General features: G+C 51.3%; 1 protein-coding gene across 5 annotated transcripts in view; it reads right to left on the minus strand.

Moving 5' to 3' along the window:
- Window positions 1-20936, minus strand: part of LOC119957434 (myoferlin-like) — a 127169-nt gene that overhangs the window by 17991 nt on the left and 88242 nt on the right. For all 5 annotated transcript variants that reach the window (XM_038785502.1, XM_038785505.1, XM_038785501.1 and 2 more), the window contains 10 exons: window positions 20671-20824; window positions 18179-18231; window positions 16536-16592; window positions 14588-14683; window positions 13390-13518; window positions 10624-10779; window positions 9536-9627; window positions 8113-8283; window positions 4647-4795; window positions 2222-2361 (listed from right to left, as the gene is read on the minus strand). In XM_038785502.1, coding sequence (XP_038641430.1) covers window positions 2222-2361; window positions 4647-4795; window positions 8113-8283; window positions 9536-9627; window positions 10624-10779; window positions 13390-13518; window positions 14588-14683; window positions 16536-16592; window positions 18179-18231; window positions 20671-20824 — 1197 coding nt within the window. The remainder of the gene's footprint in view (window positions 1-2221; window positions 2362-4646; window positions 4796-8112; window positions 8284-9535; window positions 9628-10623; window positions 10780-13389; window positions 13519-14587; window positions 14684-16535; window positions 16593-18178; window positions 18232-20670; window positions 20825-20936) is intronic.

Raw genomic sequence — 20936 nt, forward strand, 5'->3', positions numbered from 1 at the left:
GAGGGTGTGCCAGGGAGCGGTTCTCCCCCACGCTTTTGTTCAATTAAGAAAAAATGCAATGCCTGGACATGTTGCTTTTATTTGCAGAGGACAAGACCGTACACATGAACATTTGTAGATTATAAGAAGCAGGAGTTAGCCACATTGTGAATCCGAACTGATAATCTTACATTGGTTGTTCTTGAAATTCTTAGCACATTCGAGGTTGTTTTGCAGGGTGGTTGAATATGGTCAGTACTCGGTCTACTGCGAATAGTCAAATGGAGCCTGGCATCACACCCACACCGAAAGTCACACACGCGCGCACGCACGCACACAAACATTGGTCCCGCACATGGAGAACATGAACAAGATGATAAAAGAACAAAGCTCATGGAGTTTGCCTTCTTCCCCCGATCGTTGCATGATGAAGTTGTTAACTAAACCTGGCCACCACTTGTGGAGCCATATGGAGTCAGGAGGTGTCGACATCGTCAGGCGAGAAAGGGATACTGCTCTACCACCGAGGGATCCAGGCTGCAAACTTGGAAAAGGCCCGGAATGCCGAACTGCTGTGCGGTTTTGGAAAACCTCAAGAAAGGGACCAAATGGGGATTTGAGGGAGTGGGCAATGAGGGAGAGATTGTTTTTTGGGAGCAACTCCATGGAATTTTTGGGATTAGGATGACCACTCAACCTGATTCATCCACCTTGATCGGAATCAGGCCATTCAGCCCAACTGGTCTATGCTGGTGTTTCTGTTCCACACGAGCCTCCGTCCACCCCCCCACTTCATCTCACCCTATCGGCATATCTTCTTGTGCCTTTTCCAACACCACGTGGTGCTTATCTAGCTTCTCCTCAAATGCATTCACCTCGACCAGCGCTCCTTGGGTAAAGACATTTCTCCCAAATTCCCAATTGGATTTATTCGCACCCGTCTTACACTCATGGCCTCCACCTTTGGATTACCTCACAAATTGAATCAATATCTTTGCATCTATCTCCATAATTTTAAAGAGCCTCATTAGGTCACCCCTCCACCTTCGCTTTTCCCAAGTAGAGGGACCCGCCATATTTTCCCAATAGTTACAGCCTCTCATTTCTGGTATAAATCCACGAAATCCTTTCAGGTTTTCCCCAGTCTCTCCGTATCCTTTATTAGCAGTACAGAAACCAGGACTGTGCACAGTTCTCCAAACGCGGTCTAACCAAGGGTCGAAACCCTGATGGGGCTTGGAATTTTGGTTCTGGAAGACTTTCCAGGGTGAGGAAATTTGGTTACGGGGATAGGCTGGAGAAATTGGGACTGTTTTCTTAAAATTCAGAGTACCCAATTATTATATTTTTTCCAATGAAGGGGCAATTTAGCGCGGCCAATCCACCTACCCTGCACATAGAACATAGAACATAGAACAGTACAGCACAGAACAGGCCCTTCAGCCCTCGATGTTGTGCCGAGCAATGATCACCCTACTCAAACCCACGTATCCACCCTATACCCGTAACCCAACAACCCCACCCCCCTTAACCTTACTTTTTAGGACACTACGGGCAATTTAGCATGGCCAATCCACCTAACCCGCACATCTTTGGACTGTGGGAGGAAACCGGAGCACCCGGAGGAAACCCACGCACACACGGGGAGGACGTGCAGACTCCGCACAGACAGTGACCCAGCCGGGAACTGAACCTGGGACCCTGGAGCTGTGAAGCATTTATGCTAACCACCATGCTACCGTGCTGCCCATCTTTGGGCTGTGGGGGGTGAAACCCACACAGACGCGGGGAGAATGGGCAAACTCCACACGGACAGTGACCCAGAGCCGGGATTCGAACCCGGGTTCTCGGAGGCGTGAGGCACCAGTGCTAACCGCTGCTCCACCGTGCCGCCCCTTGAAGAGAAGATTAGAGGAGCTTTGATCGAGGCGTTCAAAATCACGAAACATGAGGGGAACGTTGTCATGCAGTGAGTGGTTAGGATTTGGAATGCACTGACAGGAGTGCGGTAGAGGCCGATTCTGAGGAGGCATTGGAAAAGGAAGTAAAAGGGAGTGACACCAGGTGAACTGCCCATTGGGGCAGCCAGCGCCGACCTGAGGGGCTGAATGGCCTCCTTCTGTGCTGTAACCAGTCTGAGACTTCCATGACCCTGTAGTTTGAGGTTTTTTTGAGGGAAGAGATTGCTAACTCTGCACAAACCGCTGACTTTTGAAGAGTCGCAGCCTCCGCTGGCGTTTACCTGTTCAATCCCTGGTTGAATGCCGTTGAACAAAGTCCTGGTTTCCACATGTTCGGGCACCAGATTCTGCAGTCGGAGAATGTGCAGAGCGAGGCGTTCTTCTGGCGGGCCCAGGAAGCTGTAAGGAATCTTCTTCTTCTCTATACAGTAAGAAAGGGGGAGAGGATTTAATCAGCTGCACTGAAAGATAACTCAACCCCCAGGTGACTCCATGTCCCTTCCCACTCTTGGCTGTGCCAGTTCTTTGGTGACTTCCCGCAAAATAGAAAGCAATGGAAATTGTGCAGTTTGGATCTTCTGGGCTCCGTTACGGTCCGGAGGTAAGGGTGGTGTTGTGGGGATTTGGGTAGCGTCCCTGTGTCTCAGCCAGAAGCTCCAGCTTCAAGTGCCAACCCTTGACGGCCAAGGAAGAGGTATTCGGAACATGGCCAACCTGCGAATCCTCCGACACGTTACTGGCAGGCAAGAAGAGCAGGAGGGATTCCCGGTCCTCCACGTGATGCAAAAGGATTGGAGACTCGACTGACGCTATCCATAGCTCCAGATTACGACGTGCGTGTAAAAGCGCCCGTTTTCACGGCAACTCATTCTCCCGGAGCCCACCACCACCTGGAACGCAATCTCATCGGGAATGATCTTGTCCAGGTAAATTGTTATGCCGTGGAAGATTAGCGGAAGTGAATATGTTTTTTAAATAAATTTAGTGTCATGGGAGTGCCCCTTTAAGAAATGCTTTGGTCTTATCACATGGCTTCAGTGATGTCATTGTGTGGGTGGAACTGGGCTGTGGCTCTGAGTTTTACTTTCGTTTTAACATTTGGCGGCTGTGGACTCAGACAGAGAAGCGTTTTATCCTGTCTTTCTATTTTCAATTTGAAGAGTTATTCCAAGGGGGAAAAAAAACATTGATTAAAGCTACCTGCTGTTTTGGTAACTTAAAAGGCAGAGTTTGCTTTTCGGAAGGGTTTAGACCTGCTGGTGAGAAGGGGTCAGAATCTCAGGTAAAGCCAGTCTTATTCAAGTGAGAATGCAGAGTGCCGGGTCACACCCTTGGAAAGGGACTTCTGGTTTATGGAATTTTGTTTTTGAATTGGAACAGTTAAGGGAGAAGTCATTACAGGTTATACATAGATTACTGTAGCTGTGTGGGGTCTTTATGTTTGTAATTGATAACAATTCTTGCTGTGTGTGTTTATACAAACGTTAACTAAATTCTTAGAATAAAGCTTGTTTTTGATTGAAGTGTCCAGGGAGACGGTTGAATCACACCTCAGGTGAAGGGTCTTGTGCTCACCCCAGCCAAATTCAACAAAACGTTATAGGTCAAGTGAACTACATAATATAATTCGGAATTTTTAAACCCTGGCCCATAACAAGAGTACCCAATTATTTTTTTCCAATTCAGGGGCAATTTATTGTGGCCAATCCACCTACACTGAACATCTTTGGGTTGTGGGGGTGAGACCCACGCAGACACGGGGAGAATGTGCAAACTCCACACGGACAGTGACCCGGGGTCGGTATCGAACCTGGGTCCTCGGTGCCGTGAGGCGGCAGTGCTAACCACTACGCAGCAAGTGTAAAAAAAAAATAGTTGCATCTTGTGAAATACTTGCTAAACAATGGTTAGGCCATAGCTTGGAGTGCCGTGTTCAATTCTGGGCACCGCACCGTAGGGAGCTTGTCAAGACATTAGATGGTGCGTAGCTTCACTAAAATGATGCCAAGGATTTAAAGACTTTTGGTGATGCAGAGGCAAGAGACACTGGGCCCGTTCTCCTTGACTGGAGAAGGTTAAGGAGGGATTTAATGGAGGTGTTCAAAATGCTGAATGGGTAGAGTAAGTGAGGAGGGACTGGTTTCCGAGACAGGAGAGTCAGTAATCAGAGGGCACAGGTTGAAGATAACTGGGAAAGAATCAGAAGAGACAGAATTTTGGGGGGTTTCAAATACACGGCCGGAGGAGGCAGTGGAACGTTCAACACACAATTGGGCAAATTTGCAGGGCTCAAGGGCAGGGGAGGTTGGACAAATTGGTTCAGCTCTTTCAAAGGCATGGCACGGTCATGAGGGGCCCCACTGACCTCCTGCTGCGGTGTAACCCCCTTCGACTTCAGTTCAACCCACAGCGCAAAATCTCTCCCCGTTCTGCCGGGCCGCCGTTGCCGTGTGTCGGACATTTCACAGATTGATATTCAACCTGGTTGGATCTTCCTTGGCCTTCAAGTCCTGGAGTCTCAGGGGCAGGGACTCCACCCCACTGAGTCACAAGAACGCCTTGCAGCGTCCCGCAAACGTTTAGTTGCAGAATGGGCCTCCCGTTGACATCTTGGTGCGAGTGCTTCGGTTTGTAATCAGCCCCCCTCCCCCTCCCCCTCCCCGCCCCAAAACAACGACAACCGTCCCCTGGCTCCAGGCTGCTCACCGAAGTCAGCCAGTGAGAACTCCCGGTCACCGATGGAGATTTTCTGCCCGTTATTGCGGACGACAGGCATGGCATAGTTCTTCATACTGCTCAGGTTGTTCAGGAGCGTTATCGGCGTCAACTGATCGCGCCACTGAGTCGATCCAGCTCTGCGGAGAGGAAGAAAAATCTCAAAGACAACCCTGTCCCCCACCCCCCCCCCCCCCTCGTTTTTTGTATTTATTTCGCACGCCTTCTCTCCCGTCACCCAACTTTGCGACAGGGCCCTGGACGAAGAGAGACGTCGGACAACTTGGCCGTCCTAAAATCTCCTGGCCTTCCTGTCCAAATCCTCTTAAAGGTACCGAGATACAACCTCGAAGACAACGACATAATAAACACAATAACATATCCCCGTGTGCTTCAAAGGAGCAGGTTGTTCAGTGAGGCAGGGTTAAGGTGTGCCTGTAAACGGGAGTGAGGTAGTGAGGTTGAGGGAGGGCATTCCAGTGCATGGGGCCCCAGGCAGCTGATGATGGGACGAGTAAGAAAACTGGGGCTGCTCGAGTGGTTGAAAATTGGAGGAGCGCAGAGATCTAAGAGGGTGGTGAGGCTGGAGGAGATACGGAGAGATGAGACCATGGAGAGATTTGAAAACAAGGCCGAGAAATTTTAAAATCAAGGTGTTGCTTGAGCCAGTGCGGGTCAGCGAGCACAGGGGGTGAGAGGGGAAACTGGACCCGGTGAGAGTTAAGACTCGGGGCGGCGATGTTTTGCATGAGCTCAGGGTTACCGAGGGAAGAATATGGGAGACCAGCCAGGATTGAGTCAGAATGGTGGAGTCTGGAGGTGAGAAAGGCAAGGATGAGGGTTTCAGCAGTAGATGAGCAGAGACGGCAGTGGAGGTAAGTGACGTTACGGAGACAGAAATAGGAAGTGCGAATATGAGATTGGACATAGATCTGACTTAATAGATCGAGTGGCTTAATCCCCGACTGTTGCCACGGAGAGGAATGGAGTTGGTTGCCAGGGGATGAAATTTGAAGCAGGGACAACAATGGCTTCAGTTGGGAGGAAATTTCGGCTCATCCTGCATTTTAGACAGACAGTCTGGGATCTTAGCAACAGTGGAGGGGGTGGTGGGCTAGAGCTCTCAGTACTGACCCTCTGACAGTGCAGCACTCCCTCAGTACTGACCCTCTGACAGTGCAGCACTCCCTCAGTACTGACCCTCGGACAGTGCAGCACTCCCTCAGTACTGACCCTCTGACAGTGCAGCACTCCCTCAGTACTGACCCTCTGACAGTGCAGCACTCACTGATTACTGACCCTCGGACAGTGCAGCACTCCCTCAGTACTGACCCTCTGACAGTGCAGCACTCCCTCAGTACTGACCCTCTGACAGTGCAGCACTCCCTCGGTACTGACCCTCAGACAGTGCAGCGCTCCCTCAGTACTGACCCTCTGACAGTGCAGCACTCCCTCAGTACTGACCCTCTGACAGTGTGGCACTCCCTCAGTTCTGAACCTCTGACAGTGCAGCACTCGCTCAGTACTGACCCTCTGACAACGCAGCGCTTCCTCAGTACTGACCCTCTGACAGTGCAGCACTCCCTCAGTACTGACCCTCGGACAGTGCAGCACTCCCTCAGTACTGACCCTCTGACAGTGCAGCACTCCCTTAGTACTGACCCTCTGACAGTGCAGCACTCCCTCGGTACTGACCCTCTGACAGTGCAGCATTCCCTCGGTACTGACCCTCAGACAGTGCAGCGCTCCCTCAGTACTGACCCTCTGACAGTGCAGCACTCCCTCGGTACTGACCCTCTGACAGTGCAGCTCTCCCTCAGTACTGACCCTCTCACAGTGCAGCACTCCCTCAGTACTGACCCTCTGACAGTGCAGCACTCCCTCAGTACTGACCCTCTGACAGTGCAGCACTCCCTCAGTACTGACCCTCTGACAGTGCGGCACTCCCTCAGTACTGACCCTCTGACAGTGCAGCACTCCCTCAGTACTGACCCTCTGACAGTGTGGCACTCCCTCAGTTCTGAACCTCTGACAGTGCAGCACTCGCTCAGTACTGACCCTCTGACAGCGCAGCGCTCCCTCAGTACTGACCCTCTGACAGTGCAGCGCTCCCTCAGTACTGACCCTCTGACAGTGCAGCACTCCCTCAGTACTGACCCTCTGACAGTGCGGCACTCCCTCAGTACTGACCCTCTGACAGTGCAGCGCTCCCTCAGTACTGACCCTCTGACAGTGCAGCACTCCCTCAGTACTGACCCTCTGACAGTGGGGCACTCCCTCAGTACTGACCCTCTGACAGTGCGGTGCTCCCTCAGTACTGACCCTCTGACAGTGCAGCACTCCCTCAGTACTGACCCTCTGACAGTGCGGCACTCGCTCAGTACTGACCATCTGACAGTGCGGCACTCCCTCAGTACTGACCCTCTGACAGTGCGGCACTCCCTCAGTACTGACCCTCTGACAGTGCAGCACTCCCTCAGTACTGACCCTCTGACAGTGCAGCACTCCCTCAGTACTGACCCTCTGACAGTGCGGCACTCGCTCAGTACTGACCCTCTGACAGTGCGGCACTCCCTCAGTACTGACCCTCTGACAGTGCAGCACTCCCTCAGTACTGACCCTCTGACCTCTTTGCGTGGCTTATGAGGAGAGACTAAATTGATTATGATTATAATCATTGGAGTTTGGAAGAGTGAGAGGGGATCTTGTAGAAACTTAAAATTCTAACAGGATTAGACAGGGTAGATTCAGAAAGAATGTTCCCGATGGTGGGCAAGCCCAGAACTAGGGGTCAGAGTTTGAGGACAAAGCGGAAACCTTTTGGTACTGAGGTGAGGAGAAATTTCTTCACCAGAGAGTGGGCAGCACGGTAGCACAAGTGACTAGCACTGTGGCTTCACAGTGCCAGGGTCCCAGGTTCGATTCCCCGCTGGGTCACTGTCTGTGCGGAGTCTGCACGTTCTCCCCGTGTGTGCGTGGGTTTCCTCCGGGCGCTCCGGTTTCCTCCCACAGTCCAAAGATGTGCGGTTTAGGTGGATTGGCCGTGATCAATTGCCCCTAAGTGACCAAAAACGTTAGGAAGGGTTATTGGGTTACGGGGATAGGGTAGAGGTGAGGGCTTAAGTGGGTCGGTGGACTCAATGGGCCGAATGGCCTCCTTCTGCACTGCATGTTCTATGGTGAATCTGTGGAATTCACTATCACAGAAAGCATTTGAGGCCAAAACGTGGTGTAATTTCAGGAAGGAATTAGAGCTCTTGGGGCTAAAGGGATCAAGGGAAGGTGGGATCAGGGTATTGGACGTGATCATAATGAATGGCGGAGCAGGCTCGAAGGGCTGAATGGCCTCCTCCTGCTTCTATTTTCCCTGTTTCTCTCCTTTATACAGGTGCCAGTTGTTGTTGTTGGCACGTGGGTCTGGCGCCCGGCCCGAGTTTGACGGTCCGCCCTGACTCACGTGCAGTACGTCCGGGGCAGGCCGCAGCAGGCCCCGAACCGCGACAGGAAGCGGTTTTCCAGGTCGACCACCGTCTCTCCGATTTTGTCATCCTGGCTGATCAGATCGTAGTCGTACACCGCAACTCTGAGATCTTTATTCAGCGGGATGGTGGCGTAAAGCTGGAACATTCTGGGGAAAGACCGTCCCAACCATTAGAAACAACCTCAGCCGTTTTGCTTTCCAATTTTGCAACACAGTCTCCGCGGGCAGTGGCCGTCTCTTGGTCCCTCTCCTAACTCGCCACCCCGCTGAAGATGCCGGCTGTAGCTCGGAACTCCAGAGTTTCCGACTGGATTCATGAGCGACCGTGGAACCCCAACGTGGTCACCACCCCGTGGAAACATCTTCTCTACGTCTGGCTTGTCAAAGCCTGGCATGGTCTTAATGAACTAATCACAGGTCACCCCCTTTTCCTTCCCTTTTCTCGGGAAATATCGGCCCCAGGCCAGTTAGTGAAGTACGAGACTGGAAACGAATACCTTTCTTGACAATAGGTGCAGCATTATGTGTCTATTTCCTACCTACCATATACCAGCGGTCTCTCTTTATAAGTGCTCTAGGCACTTAATTAAACAATGCCCTTCGCCTGTGTATCTTAATTTTTGTTTTTGTTTTACATTTAGAGTACCCAATTCATTTTTTTCCAATTAAGGGCAATTTAGAGCGGCCAATCCACCTATCCTGCACATCTTTGGGTTGTGGGGGCGAAACCCTCGCAGACACGGGGAGAACGTGCAAACTCCACACGTACAGTGACCCAGGGCTCGGACGAACCCGGGTCCTCGGCGCCATGAGGCAGCAATGCTAGCCACTGCTCCACCGTGCCACCTCATATCTGAATATAATCATTAACAGAAGGGGCCCAGCCTGTTCGATCTCTCGTGAATCTATTGGGGTCGATCTGAGGGGAATGCGGGGAGGAAACCTTCTTTTACACAGCAGGTGCTAATGACCTGTTGGTTTCCCAAGGAAACTGGATGGATAGAATAGGGGAGTGGGACTGACTGGATTTCTCCGCAGAGAGAGGGAGAGAGCTGGCTTGGACTAGATGTGCCAAGGGGCCTCCTCTGTGCTGCGCTCAGCTGCCTGTTCACTCGGCCTTTGCTGCAACCCCACCAAGCCCTGAGTGCCCCTCTCTCCTGATAGTGAGCAAGGTTAAATCCTGGTCTTGTGGAAAGGTAGAAAGCATGTCAACACGGGGCAAAACCAACCAAGGCCAGGCCTAAATCGTATTTAACTCATCTGTTCATGTATTTTGACACAGTGACATCAAGTTAGATGAAGGGGAACCAGTCGGCTTTGATAAGACGCCACATCAAAGGTTACTAAACAAGATAATCAACAGCTTGGTTTGTGGAGTTAAATTTAAGCAGCAACTTACTGGCCAAACACAGGGTTGAGGCTATTGGCAATGTAATGCTCCCGATCATCGACAAGCACCTTTCCCAGCGAGAGTTTAATGTACGGATCACACTACCAAAAGAAGAGGTACAGTCAATGTAAAACATCTTTGATGAGTTTTTCTTGTTGACAGTTCCCACCTTCTCCCAACCTGCAAACACAAACAGATTGGTCCACTGATTCCAATTCCTCCTCTCCTGGGCCCCATGGTGTTTCAAAGGAGTGTGGAACTAAGTTTGAGGCCAACCTACATCGGGGTATAATCAGGCAGGTGACCAAAGGCTTGACGAAAGGTTTTAGGAATATCTTAAGGGAGCAGAAGGAGAGAGCGAGGGGTGGAGAGGTTTAAGGGAAGAATTTGAGGGCTGAGGGCCGAGGTAGCTGAGTGCCAATGACGGGGCAATGAATACAGCAAGAGGCCTGAATCAGGCAGCACGGTGGCGCAGTGGTTAGCACTGCTGCTTCACAGCGACGAGGTCCCAGGTTCGATCCCGGTCCCGGGTCACTGCCCGTGTGCAGTTTGTACATTCTCCCCGTGTCTGCGTGGGTCTCACCCCACAACACAAAGATGTGCAGGGTAGGTAGATTGGCCAGACGGAACAACTGGAGAGAGGGATAATCACAGGTGTGGACCTGTAAAGACTTAATTACCTGCAAACATCCGCATTCAAACTATCATCTGGCATCTTTCACTTTGTCTATCTATATATATATATATATATATGTGTTTCTGGAACATACCTCTTCATTCACCTGAGGAAGGAGCTGTGCTCCGAAAGCTAGTGATTCGAAACAAACCTGTTGGACTTTGACCTGGTGTTGTAAGACTTCTTACTTTAAATATTTACCCAACTCCCTTTTGGGAGTTGCCTCTGAATCTGCTTCCGCCATCTTATCAGGCAGTGCGTTCCAGATCGTACTAACTCGCCATGTTAAAAATAAACCCCATATAAAGCATTGGCCAGCATATTTCCCTTTCAGAAGCTGAGGGACCCATCGCGAATTTGTCGCGTTTGACGACGCTCCGCGCAGAAGCTCTTCCCTAGCTCGTGAAAGCGGCACACATACCGATCCGGTCCGATCCTTCGGCTGGAGATCCAGAGCACGGACAATGTAGACCCTCACTAAGCAGATCTGAGGCTCACTCAAAGGTAGCTGACGGAACTGCGACGGAGGCAGAGGCTTCGTGGGATCATCCGGCAGAGGGTAGATTCGAAATGACCCCTAAAAAAAGAGAAAAAATGAGGAGAAAAAAATGAGGAGACAACGGAATGGGAACGCAGCCGGACATTGAATTCCCAAGGACAGTATGGTACAAGAAATTATTATTCAGCCCATCAAGGCCCATCAATGGACCATTCAGGCCATGCAACAGGAAAGGACCTCCCCTTGACACTCTGCCATTGCTGAATCGCACACCAACATCTTGGAGGTTACCATTAAACTGGACCCAGCCATACAAATACTGTGGCTACCAGAGCAGGTCAGAGGCTGGGAATCCTGCGGAGAGTAACTTACCTCCTGACTCCCCTCAAAGCCTGTCCACCATCTACAAGGCACAAGTCAGGAGTATGAGGGAATACTCTCCACTTGCCTGGATGAGTGCGGCTCCCAACAACCCTCAAGAAGCTCCACACCATCCTGGGCAAAGCAGCCCCGCTTGATCGGCACCCCAGCCACAAACATTCACTCCCTCCACCACCGACGCACAGTGGCAGCTGTGTGTACCATCTACAAGATGCACTGCAGCAACTCACCAAGGCTCCTTAGGCAGCACCTTCCAAACCCACGACCTCTACCATCTAGAAGGACAAGGGCAGCAGATACCCGGGGAACACCATCATCTGCAGGTTCCTCTCCAAACCACTCACCATCCTTTTGTTGTAATAAATTTCGGGCACCCAATTAATTTTTTTCCAATTAAGGGGCAATCTAGCGTGGCCAATCCACCTACTCTGCACATCTTTGGGTTGTGGGGGTGAGACCCACACAGACACGGGGAGAATGTGCAAACTCCACACGGACAGTGACCCAGAGCCGGGATTGAACCGGGAACCTCGGCGCCGTGAGGCAGCAGTGCTAACCACTGTGCCGCCCAACCGCTCATCATCCTGACTTGGAAATATATCGGCCGTTCCTTCACTGTCGCTGGGTCAAAATCCTGGAGCTCCCTACCCAACAGCACAGTGGACTGCAGCGGTTCAGGAAGGTGGCTCACCACCACCTTCTCAAGGGGCAATTAGGAATGGGCAATAAATGGGAGCCTAACCAGCGACACCCACTTCCAGTGAAAGAATTTACAATAGCAAGGTCACTCACCACATTCCCAGCCGGGAGTCAGAAAATCCCAAAATAGCCTCCAGGCTCCAAATCCTCATGTCACCTTAGGTTCTGGTTCTCGATCCTTGAGCCCTTAATAGGAAACAGTTCCTCCTTATTTACTCGATGGAAGCCCACCGTGATTGTGAACGGCTCTATCAAATCTCCTTCCCTGCTTGGGAGAAAGGCAACCCCAGATTCTCCGCTCTAACCAAGCCACCATAATCCCTCAACCCCGCAACAATCCTCAGAAAACCTCTTCTGCATCCTCTGCAAAGCCTTTACCCTACCCTCCTGAAGCGTGAGGCCCAGAGCTGGACACAATACTCCTCCTGTAAGTGTTTCATTCAGCAATTTTATTTTTTAGATCACCGTTGACAGATTTAATGACACGCGTTAATTTCTCTGCCATGGGATTTCTTTTAAAATTTAAAATTTAGAGTACACTATTTTTTTTTCCCAATTAAGGGCAATTTAGCGTGGCCAATTCAACTAACATGCACATAGAACATCGAACACAACAGTACAGCACAGTACAGGTCCTTCGGCCCACAATGTTCTGTCGACCACTTATCCGAATCTAAGATCAACCTAACCTACACCCCTTCAATTTACTGCTGTCCATGTGCCTGTCCAAGAGTGGCTTAAATGTCCCTAATGACTCTGACTCCACCACCTCTGCTGGCAGTGGCTGGTTTAGCTCACTCAGCTAAATCGCTGGCTTTTAAAGCAGACCAAGCAGGCCAGCAGCACGGTTCGATTCCCGTACCAGCCTCCCCGGACAGGCGCTGGAATGTGGCGACTAGGGGCTTTTCACAGTAACTTCATTGAAGCCTACTCGTGACAATAAGCGATTTTCATTTCATTTTCGTTTCAGTGCATTCCACACACCCACCACTCTCTGTGTAAAGAACCGACCTCTGACATCTCCCCTATACCTTCCCCCAATCACCTTAAAATGATGTCCCCTCGTGTCAGCCATTTCCACCCTGGGGAAAAGTCTCTGGCTATCCACTGTATCCATGCCTCTCATCACCTTGTCCACCTCTATCAAGTCACCTCTCTACCTTATTCGCCCCTGTGAGAAAAGCCCTAGCTCACTCAAACTTTCTTTGGGGGGGGGATCCACGCAGACACGGGGAGAATGTGCAAACTCCACGCGGTCAGTGACTAGGGGACGCGATCGAACCCGGGTCCTCGGCGCCGTGGGGCAGCAGCGCTAACCACTGCGTCACCGTGCCGCCCCAGTTGCATCTATATAGCGCCTTCAGACAAAAATGGATGCGGGATGACACAAGAGGGGCATGAAAACTGGTGAGCAAAGGCCTGGTCAATGAGGCTCTAGGGAGCACCTTTAAGGTTTAGGGAGGGAATTCTGCAGTTTAATGCCCAGGCAGCTGAAACATGGCCGCCAATGGACAATAGATGAAAAACATTGGGAATGGGGGACTTGGGAACTTCCCTTGAACGGTCACAGGGATGACTGAACGATCAGCCAAACTCTTCACTGATTACCTTGAATTCGCCCACAACCATCGGTTCCTCGATATCCCCATACACTTGCCCTCGGTATAGTTTGAACGTATGGCAGAAATCTTGAAGCCCCTTGAACTGAGGCACATCTTCAAGTGGACACGGATAAATCTGCATAATGAGAGCCAGAGAGCAGGATGATAGACAGAGAGAAATTTGTTCAACGGAGAGAGAGAGAGAGACTTGATACCATGAGAGAGGACGAGAGAGAGAGAGAGTGAGTGTGCACGTGCACGAGAGAGTGGGGGAACAGGAGAGGCAGAGAAAGAGAAGGGAGTAGCAGAACGGGAGAGAGGAAGGGAGAGACAGAGAGAGAAAGGGACAGTGAGAGAGGCAAAGAAAGGGGTAGAGAGTAAATGGAGGCAGGCAAAAAAAGCAGAGAGGCAGAGAAAAGAGAGAAAATGAGCAAGAGAACGAGAGGGAGAGCGAGAGCAAGAAAGAGAGGGGGATGGCGAGAGAAAGAGAGGGAGAGCGAGGTAAAGAGAGGGGGAGAAAGAGGGAGAGAGAGAGAGGGAGGGCAAAAAAAAGGAGGGAGAGAGAGAGAGTGAGTGGGAGAAAGGGAGAGCAAGTGAGAGAGGGGGACAGAGAGAGGGGCAAGCGAGAGGCAGGGAGCGCAAGAGAGCCGAAGGGAAAGTGAGCGGGAGTAATAATAATAACAATTGTCACAAGTCGGCTTACATTAACGCTGCAATGAAGTTACTGTGAAAATCCCCGAGTAGCCACATTCCGCCGCCTGTTCGGGGTACACAGGGAGAATTCAGAATGTCCAATTCACCCTAACAAGCACGTCTTTCGGGGCTTGTGGGAGGAAACCGGAGCACCCAGAGGAAACCCACGCAGACACGGGGGAACGTGCAGACTCCGCACAGACAGTGACCCAAGACGGGAATCGAACCCGGGACCTTGGCAATGTGAAGCAACAGTGCTAGCCACTGTGCGTACGTGCTGCCATCCTGGTGTGGATCCGAGGCTGGGACGTGGCCGGGGAGAGATGTGAAATCGAGGAGGAGGATACCAAAAGCCGAGGCGTCGTCAGATCTGGAGCCAACGTGAGTCAGCGAACACAGGGCAAGAGGGCGGCTGACTGCTGACGGGAGCTTGGTGCATTTGGCCCAGGTCATTGTAATCTGAGGAATAGTCTGAGGAATAATAGGGCCCAGAGATGAAAAAGCCCCCTTACCGTGATAGTATCGTAGCCCTGCATCAGATAGTCCGTGTAATCGTGCTCCCCAGTTGAGGCGTAGAACTTATACCACCAATCAATGGCGTTATCTTCCTTGAAGAAAAGCAAACAGAAGTATATTATCGGTACTATTTTTGCGGCAAAGGTTTCCAAAGCAGCTTTTGAGTACAGAACCAAGCTGTCAGGTGACATTCTCAGTGAAGCCAAAGAGCGCTGAAGGAGGCCACTCGGCCAATCACGAACGTGCCAGCTCTTTGAGAGAGAGCTCTCCAATCTGTCACACTCTCCTTTTTAAAAATAAATTTAGAGTACCCAATTATTTTTTCCAATTGAGGGGCAATTTAGCGTGGCACCTATCCTGCACACCTTTTGGGTTGTGGGGGTGAAACCCACGCAGACACGGTGAGAATGTGCAAACTCCTCAAGGACAGTGACCCAGGGCCGGGATTCGAACCCGGGTCCTCAGCCCCGTAGGCAGCAATGCGAACCACTGTGCCACCCACTGTCACACTCTCCTGACAGCCCTGCCAAATGTTCCTTTTCCACGACTTCCCCAAGCGCCCTTTTGAAAGTTATTATTGAATCTGCTTCCTCTGCACTTTCAGACAGCTCTTTGCAGATCACAACTCCCTGCATTAAAAAGAATCATCATCATCCCTGGCATATTTTTAAAAATAATTTTAGAGAACCCAATTCTTATTTTTTTTCCCCCAAGTTAAGCGGCAATTTAGCGCGGCCAATCCGCCTCCCCTGCACATCTTTGGGTTGTTGGGGCGAAACCCACGCAGACATAGGGAGAATGTACAAACTCCACACGGACAGTGACCCAGGGCCGGGATTCGAACCCGGGTTCTCAGCGCTATAGTTCCAGTGCTAACCGCTGCGCCACGTGTCCCCCCCCCCCCCCCCCCCCCCCCACCCCTGGCATATTTTGGCCAATTACCTTAAGTCTGCGACCCTAGTCTGCTGGCACCTCTGCCTGAGAAACAGTTTTTCAGTATCTATTCGATTAAAATTCCCGCAAGGTTTCGAGCACTTTGGGCGACACAGAAATGGTTAGCACTGCTGCCTCAAGGCGTCGAGGCCCCGGGTTCAATCCCGGCTCTGGGTCACTGTCCGTGTGGAGTTTACACATTCACCCCGTGTTTGCGTGGGTCTCACACCCACAGGGTAGGTGGATTGGCCACGCTAAATTGCCCTTTAATTGGAAACAAATAATTGGGTACTCAAAATTTGTATTAAAAAAAGGTTTCGAGCACTACTGTCTTGCCTTCACATCCTCTGATCAAAGGAGAACAAATTCAGCTTCACCAGTCTCACCAATTCACTATTAATACTGGAGATGGCAGGCTTGATACTGGGAAATGGTGCAGTTGTAAACAGAACTCGCCAAGGTCCCTTCGACTGCACCAAACCCACGACCTCTACCATCTAGAAGGACAAGGGCAGCAGATACCTGGGAACCCCACCACCTGGAGGTTCCCCTCCGAGTCACTCACCACCCCGACTTGGGAATATATCGGCCGTTCCTTCACTGTCGCTGGGTCAAAATCCTGGAACTCCCTCCCTAACAGCACGGTGGGTGTACCTACATCACATGGACAGCAGCGGCTCAAGAAGGCGGCTCGCCCCCACCTTCTCGGGGGGCAATTAGGGATGGGTAACAAATGCTGGGGCCTTGCAGTTGGCAGGGTTTATAACACGATTGGCCACCTGAGCTAGGCTGCCATAAAAAGGGGGCAAACGTGAGTTGCTTACAGGTGGAGAGTGAGAATCATTCTCACTTTCCACCCGTTTTCCAACTCTTGGGAGGGCTGAAGAGCTACAGAGGAGCTTCAGAGTTTGCATATGGTCCAGGAACAGCAGGGCAGAAATGCCGGAGAGAGAGAGAGAGAGAGAGAGACGAACAAGGCAAAGGTTTACGTATTGCTCCATGGTGACTCACCAGCTGTCCTTCGGTGCTTTCCCATTCCAGCTTCATTTCAACCTCTGCAGATGAGCTCTAAAGGGCAACACATTTCAAGGGACCAGATTTAACATCACGGCATGCAACACAGGATTAGATACAGACACTGTCCCCAGCAAACACCCCCAGGACAGGTACAGCATGGGGTTAGATACAGAGTAAAGCTCCCTCTACACTGTCCCCATCAAACACTCCCAGGACAGGTACAGCATGGGGTTAGATACAGAGCAAAGCTCCCTCTACACTGTCCCCATCAAACACTCCCAGGACAGGTACAGCACGGGGTTAGATACAGAGTAAAGCTCCCTCTACACTGTCCCCATTGAACACTCCCAGGACAGGTACAGCACAGGGTTAGATACAGAGTTAAGCTCCCTCTACACTGTCCCCATCAAACACTCCCAGGACAGGTACAGCACGGGGTTAGATACAGAGTAAAGCTCCCTCTACACTGTCCACATCAAACACTCCCAGGGCAGGTACAGCACTGGGTTAGATACAGGGGAAAGCTTCCTCTACACCGTCCCCATCAAACACTCCCAGGACAGGTACAGCACGAGGTTAGATACAGAGTAAAGCTCCCTCTACACGGTCCCCATCAAACACTCCCAGGACAGGTACAGCATGACGTTAGATACAGAGTAAAGCTCCCTCTACACTGTCCCCAGCAAACACTCCCAGGACAGGTACAGCACAGGGTTAGATACAGAGTAAAGCTCCCTCTACACTGTCCCCATCAAACACTCCCAGGACAGGTACAGCACGGGGTTAGATACAGAGTAAAGCTGCCTCTACATTGTCCCCATCAAACACTCCCAGGACAGGTACAGCACGGGGTTAGATACAGATTAAAACTCCCTCTACACTGTCCTCATCAAACACTCCCAGGACAGGTACAGCACGAGGTTAGATACAGAGTAAAGCTCCCTCTACACTGTCCCCATCAAACACTCCCAGGACAGGTACAGCACGGGGTTAGATACAGAGTAAAGCTCCCTCTACACTGTCCCCATCAAACACTCCCAGGACAGGTACAGCACGGGGTTAGATACAGAGTAAAGCTCCCTCTACACTGTCCCCATCAAACACTTCCAGGACAGGTACAGCACGAGGTTAGATATAAAGGAAATTTCCCTTTAACTGAACCACAGGCAAATCCCATTGACAGCTGGAAAGATTCTCAGATATCTGTATAAACCTGTTCGTGAGATGCTGCCACACGGGAACACATTATGGAATAAGAGAGATGAAAATGGTTTGGGAGTTGAGGTGGGACCAAAATCGGCGTCAAAAATATTTGGCGGGTGTTCCTGTACTTTAAAATTTAGCGTACCGAATTCTTGTTTTTCCAGTGAAGGGGCAATCCTCCTACCCTTCACATCTTTGGGTTGTGGGAGGGTGAGACACCCACAGACACGGGGAGAATGTGCAAACTCCGCACGGAGAGTGACCCAGGGCAGGGATTGAACCCGGCTCCTCGGCACCGTGAGGCAGCAGTGCTAACCACTGCGCCACCCTGCCGCCCTTTGCCGTGTGATTCTTGCCTCCCACATCATTTCCATCTCCCATCATCTATTTTTCCTCACCCTTCCCAACAGTTGTATTCCAAAATGTCTTCTTACCTCAATGTTGGGTGCTTCGACATTAAAACTCTTGACAGAGGTTATTGTGCCATCTTGGGAAGAGAGCTTTCAATTAAAACGATGCGGAAAATCTGCTTTCATTTCATTCCGGAGGACGCCACCCGGTCCTCATTCCGAGTGGTCTGCCCCCAGTGGCACATTGGGGATACTACGCGCTACTGAGCTTCACTGCTGGGCCCTGACTTAATGTGAAGAACGGTCAGTCGGGATTCCCACTTCTATATCTGCTGGCGAGGGAGGGGAGGGGGCACGCGTGTATGGAGCATCAAGTCCACAGCACAGAATTAGGCCATTCGGCCCAACTCACCGACGCTGGTGTCTAAAATTCCACAGCAGCCTGCTCCTCCCACTATTCAGCCAGTGCTTCGCCATCTTTCTCCCAATGAATCCAGCCTCCCCCTTTAATTCACCTCAACCACTCGCCAGTTTCAAATTCTCACAACTCTCTGGATAAAGATGATTCTCCTGAATTGGATTTAAGAGTAGCTACTGTGTATTTCTAGTTCCTAGTACCTAGCTCCTAGTTCTAGTCTCCACCCCCGCAATGGAAACACGTTCTCCACCTCTACCTTGTCAACCCCTTCACCATTTTTAAGATCATTCTCAGATCCCCCCTCGGTCTTCGCTTTTCCAGAGACTGGAACCCCCAGTCTATTCAGGCTTCCCTGATAGTTATAACCTTTCTGGTCTGGTGTGGTGCAGCATATATTAGTTATCCTGTGAAGGAGAAGGTGTCTCCAAGGTTATTTTGTGGGTTTCATAGATTCATAGTGCAGAAGGAGGCCATTCGGCCCATCGAGTCTGCACCGACTCTCCAAAAGAGCACCCTAACTAGGCCCACTTCCCCACTCTATCCCCATAAGGCCACCAAACCTTTTTGGACACTCAGGGCAATTTATCACGGCCAATCCACCTAACAAGCACGTCTTTGGACTGTGGGAGGAAACGGGAGCACCCGGAGGAAACCCACGCAGACACGGGGAGAGCGTGCAGACTCCGCACAGTCACCCATGGCCGGAATTGAACCCGGGTCCCTGGTGCTGTGAGGCAGCAGAGTTTTTTTTTTTAAATTTAGATTACCCAATTATTTTTTCCAATTAAGGGGCAATTTAGCGTGGCCAATCCACCTACTCTGCACATTTTTGGGTTGTGGGGGCGAAACCCACGCAGACACGGGGAGAATGTGCAAACTCCACACGGACAGTGACCCAGAGCCGGGATCGAACCTGGGACCTCAGCGCCGTGAGGCGGCTGTGCTAACCACTAGGCCATCGTGCTGCCCGTGAGGCAGCAGAGTTGACCATCGTGCCGCCGTTAGATCTTGCCGATGCGAAACCCTACAGTGCAGGAGGAGGCCACTTGGCCCATCGACTCTGCACTGGCTCTCCGAAGTTATAGTCATAGAGTTTTACAGCACGGTAAGAGGCCTTTCGGTTCATCGTGTGCGTGCCAGCCTTTAAACCCTTTACCTTACCCCCCTAACCTTACATGGTCTCTCTTTTCAGGTCGCAATCCCGTTCCTTTTTGAATACCTCAATCGCGCCTGCCTCCACCACCCCCTCCGAAACGCGTTCACTCTTTAAACTGGCAGAAGAGTGGGATTTCAGCCATTTACTCTCAGAAAGCTGGCAACCGACAGGAGGGGCTGAATGGCCTCTTTCTGTGCGCCAGCCATTCTCCAATTCTAGTTCCGATGCTAAATTCTTTAAACGGGCTGTATTAAAAAAAAACTTTGCATTTACGGGACGACTTTCACAACCCCCAAGAGGCCGATGAAGCACTCCTCAAATGCAGCCACGTGTATTGCGTGGGGAACGCAGCGGCTAACATGCACAACAGCAACGTGGCGATGACCAGCTGTGGTAGTATGACTAGGGGGTTTACGGTACCTATCTGCCATTGGTGCAGAGCACTCGCTGCCCATTGGCTCATGTCGGTCATGTGCCTCTCTGCTGATTGGTTGAGGCTAGTCATGTGACTGTCACCCATTGGCTGAGAGGCAAGTAGTCCCGCCTACGAGGCGGGGTATAAGAACCCATAGGACCCGGCAGTCGGCCTTTCTCTGTAAGTTGACTGCCGGGCACACAACTAGTTGATTAAAGCCTGATATATGGAACTTCTTCACAACTCGAGTCCAATTGATGGTACATCACGAGCTAATTTGTCTTTTGTGATGGAGACTGTGGGATAAACAGCGGGCAGGGCACCAGGGGTAAATCCCCCCCAAGCTCCTTCCTTGAAATGACACCACAGATTCTTTCAGATACACCCCAGGCCTCAGCTCAACGCCTCATCCGCACCTCCGACCGTGTGGCATTCCCTCGGTGCCGCGCTGGAGTGTCGGCCTTGATTTCCCTGCTCAAGGCCCGGAGCGGGAGACGAACCAGGAACCTTCGTCAGAACTCAAAAGGGGCGGGACGCAGGGCAGGCAGAAACCATTCGCGCCAATTTGTTAAACGTCCGCTGGTTACCTTCAGTGCCGGCTGAGCCGGCGAAAGGGTCGCAGAAGAACTCGCTGAGCGATTTGACCGCTGTCTGTCCCACCACCGGCTTGTATCCGAACGCCCGATAGTCCAGCACCTTCAGCACAATGGGAGGGCTGTAGGCGGCATCTACAGGTAGAAACTGAGGCAAGGTGACGATCGTAAATCACAGTTATCGCTTCTGAGCAACTAATGACAATCACAAGGCAAGCGGGGTTCTCGCGCTCAGCCCCACGGGCTACAGCTTGGGTCCG

This window comes from Scyliorhinus canicula, chromosome 26 (genome assembly GCF_902713615.1).
Source record: "Scyliorhinus canicula chromosome 26, sScyCan1.1, whole genome shotgun sequence".
Lineage (NCBI taxonomy): Eukaryota > Metazoa > Chordata > Chondrichthyes > Carcharhiniformes > Scyliorhinidae > Scyliorhinus > Scyliorhinus canicula.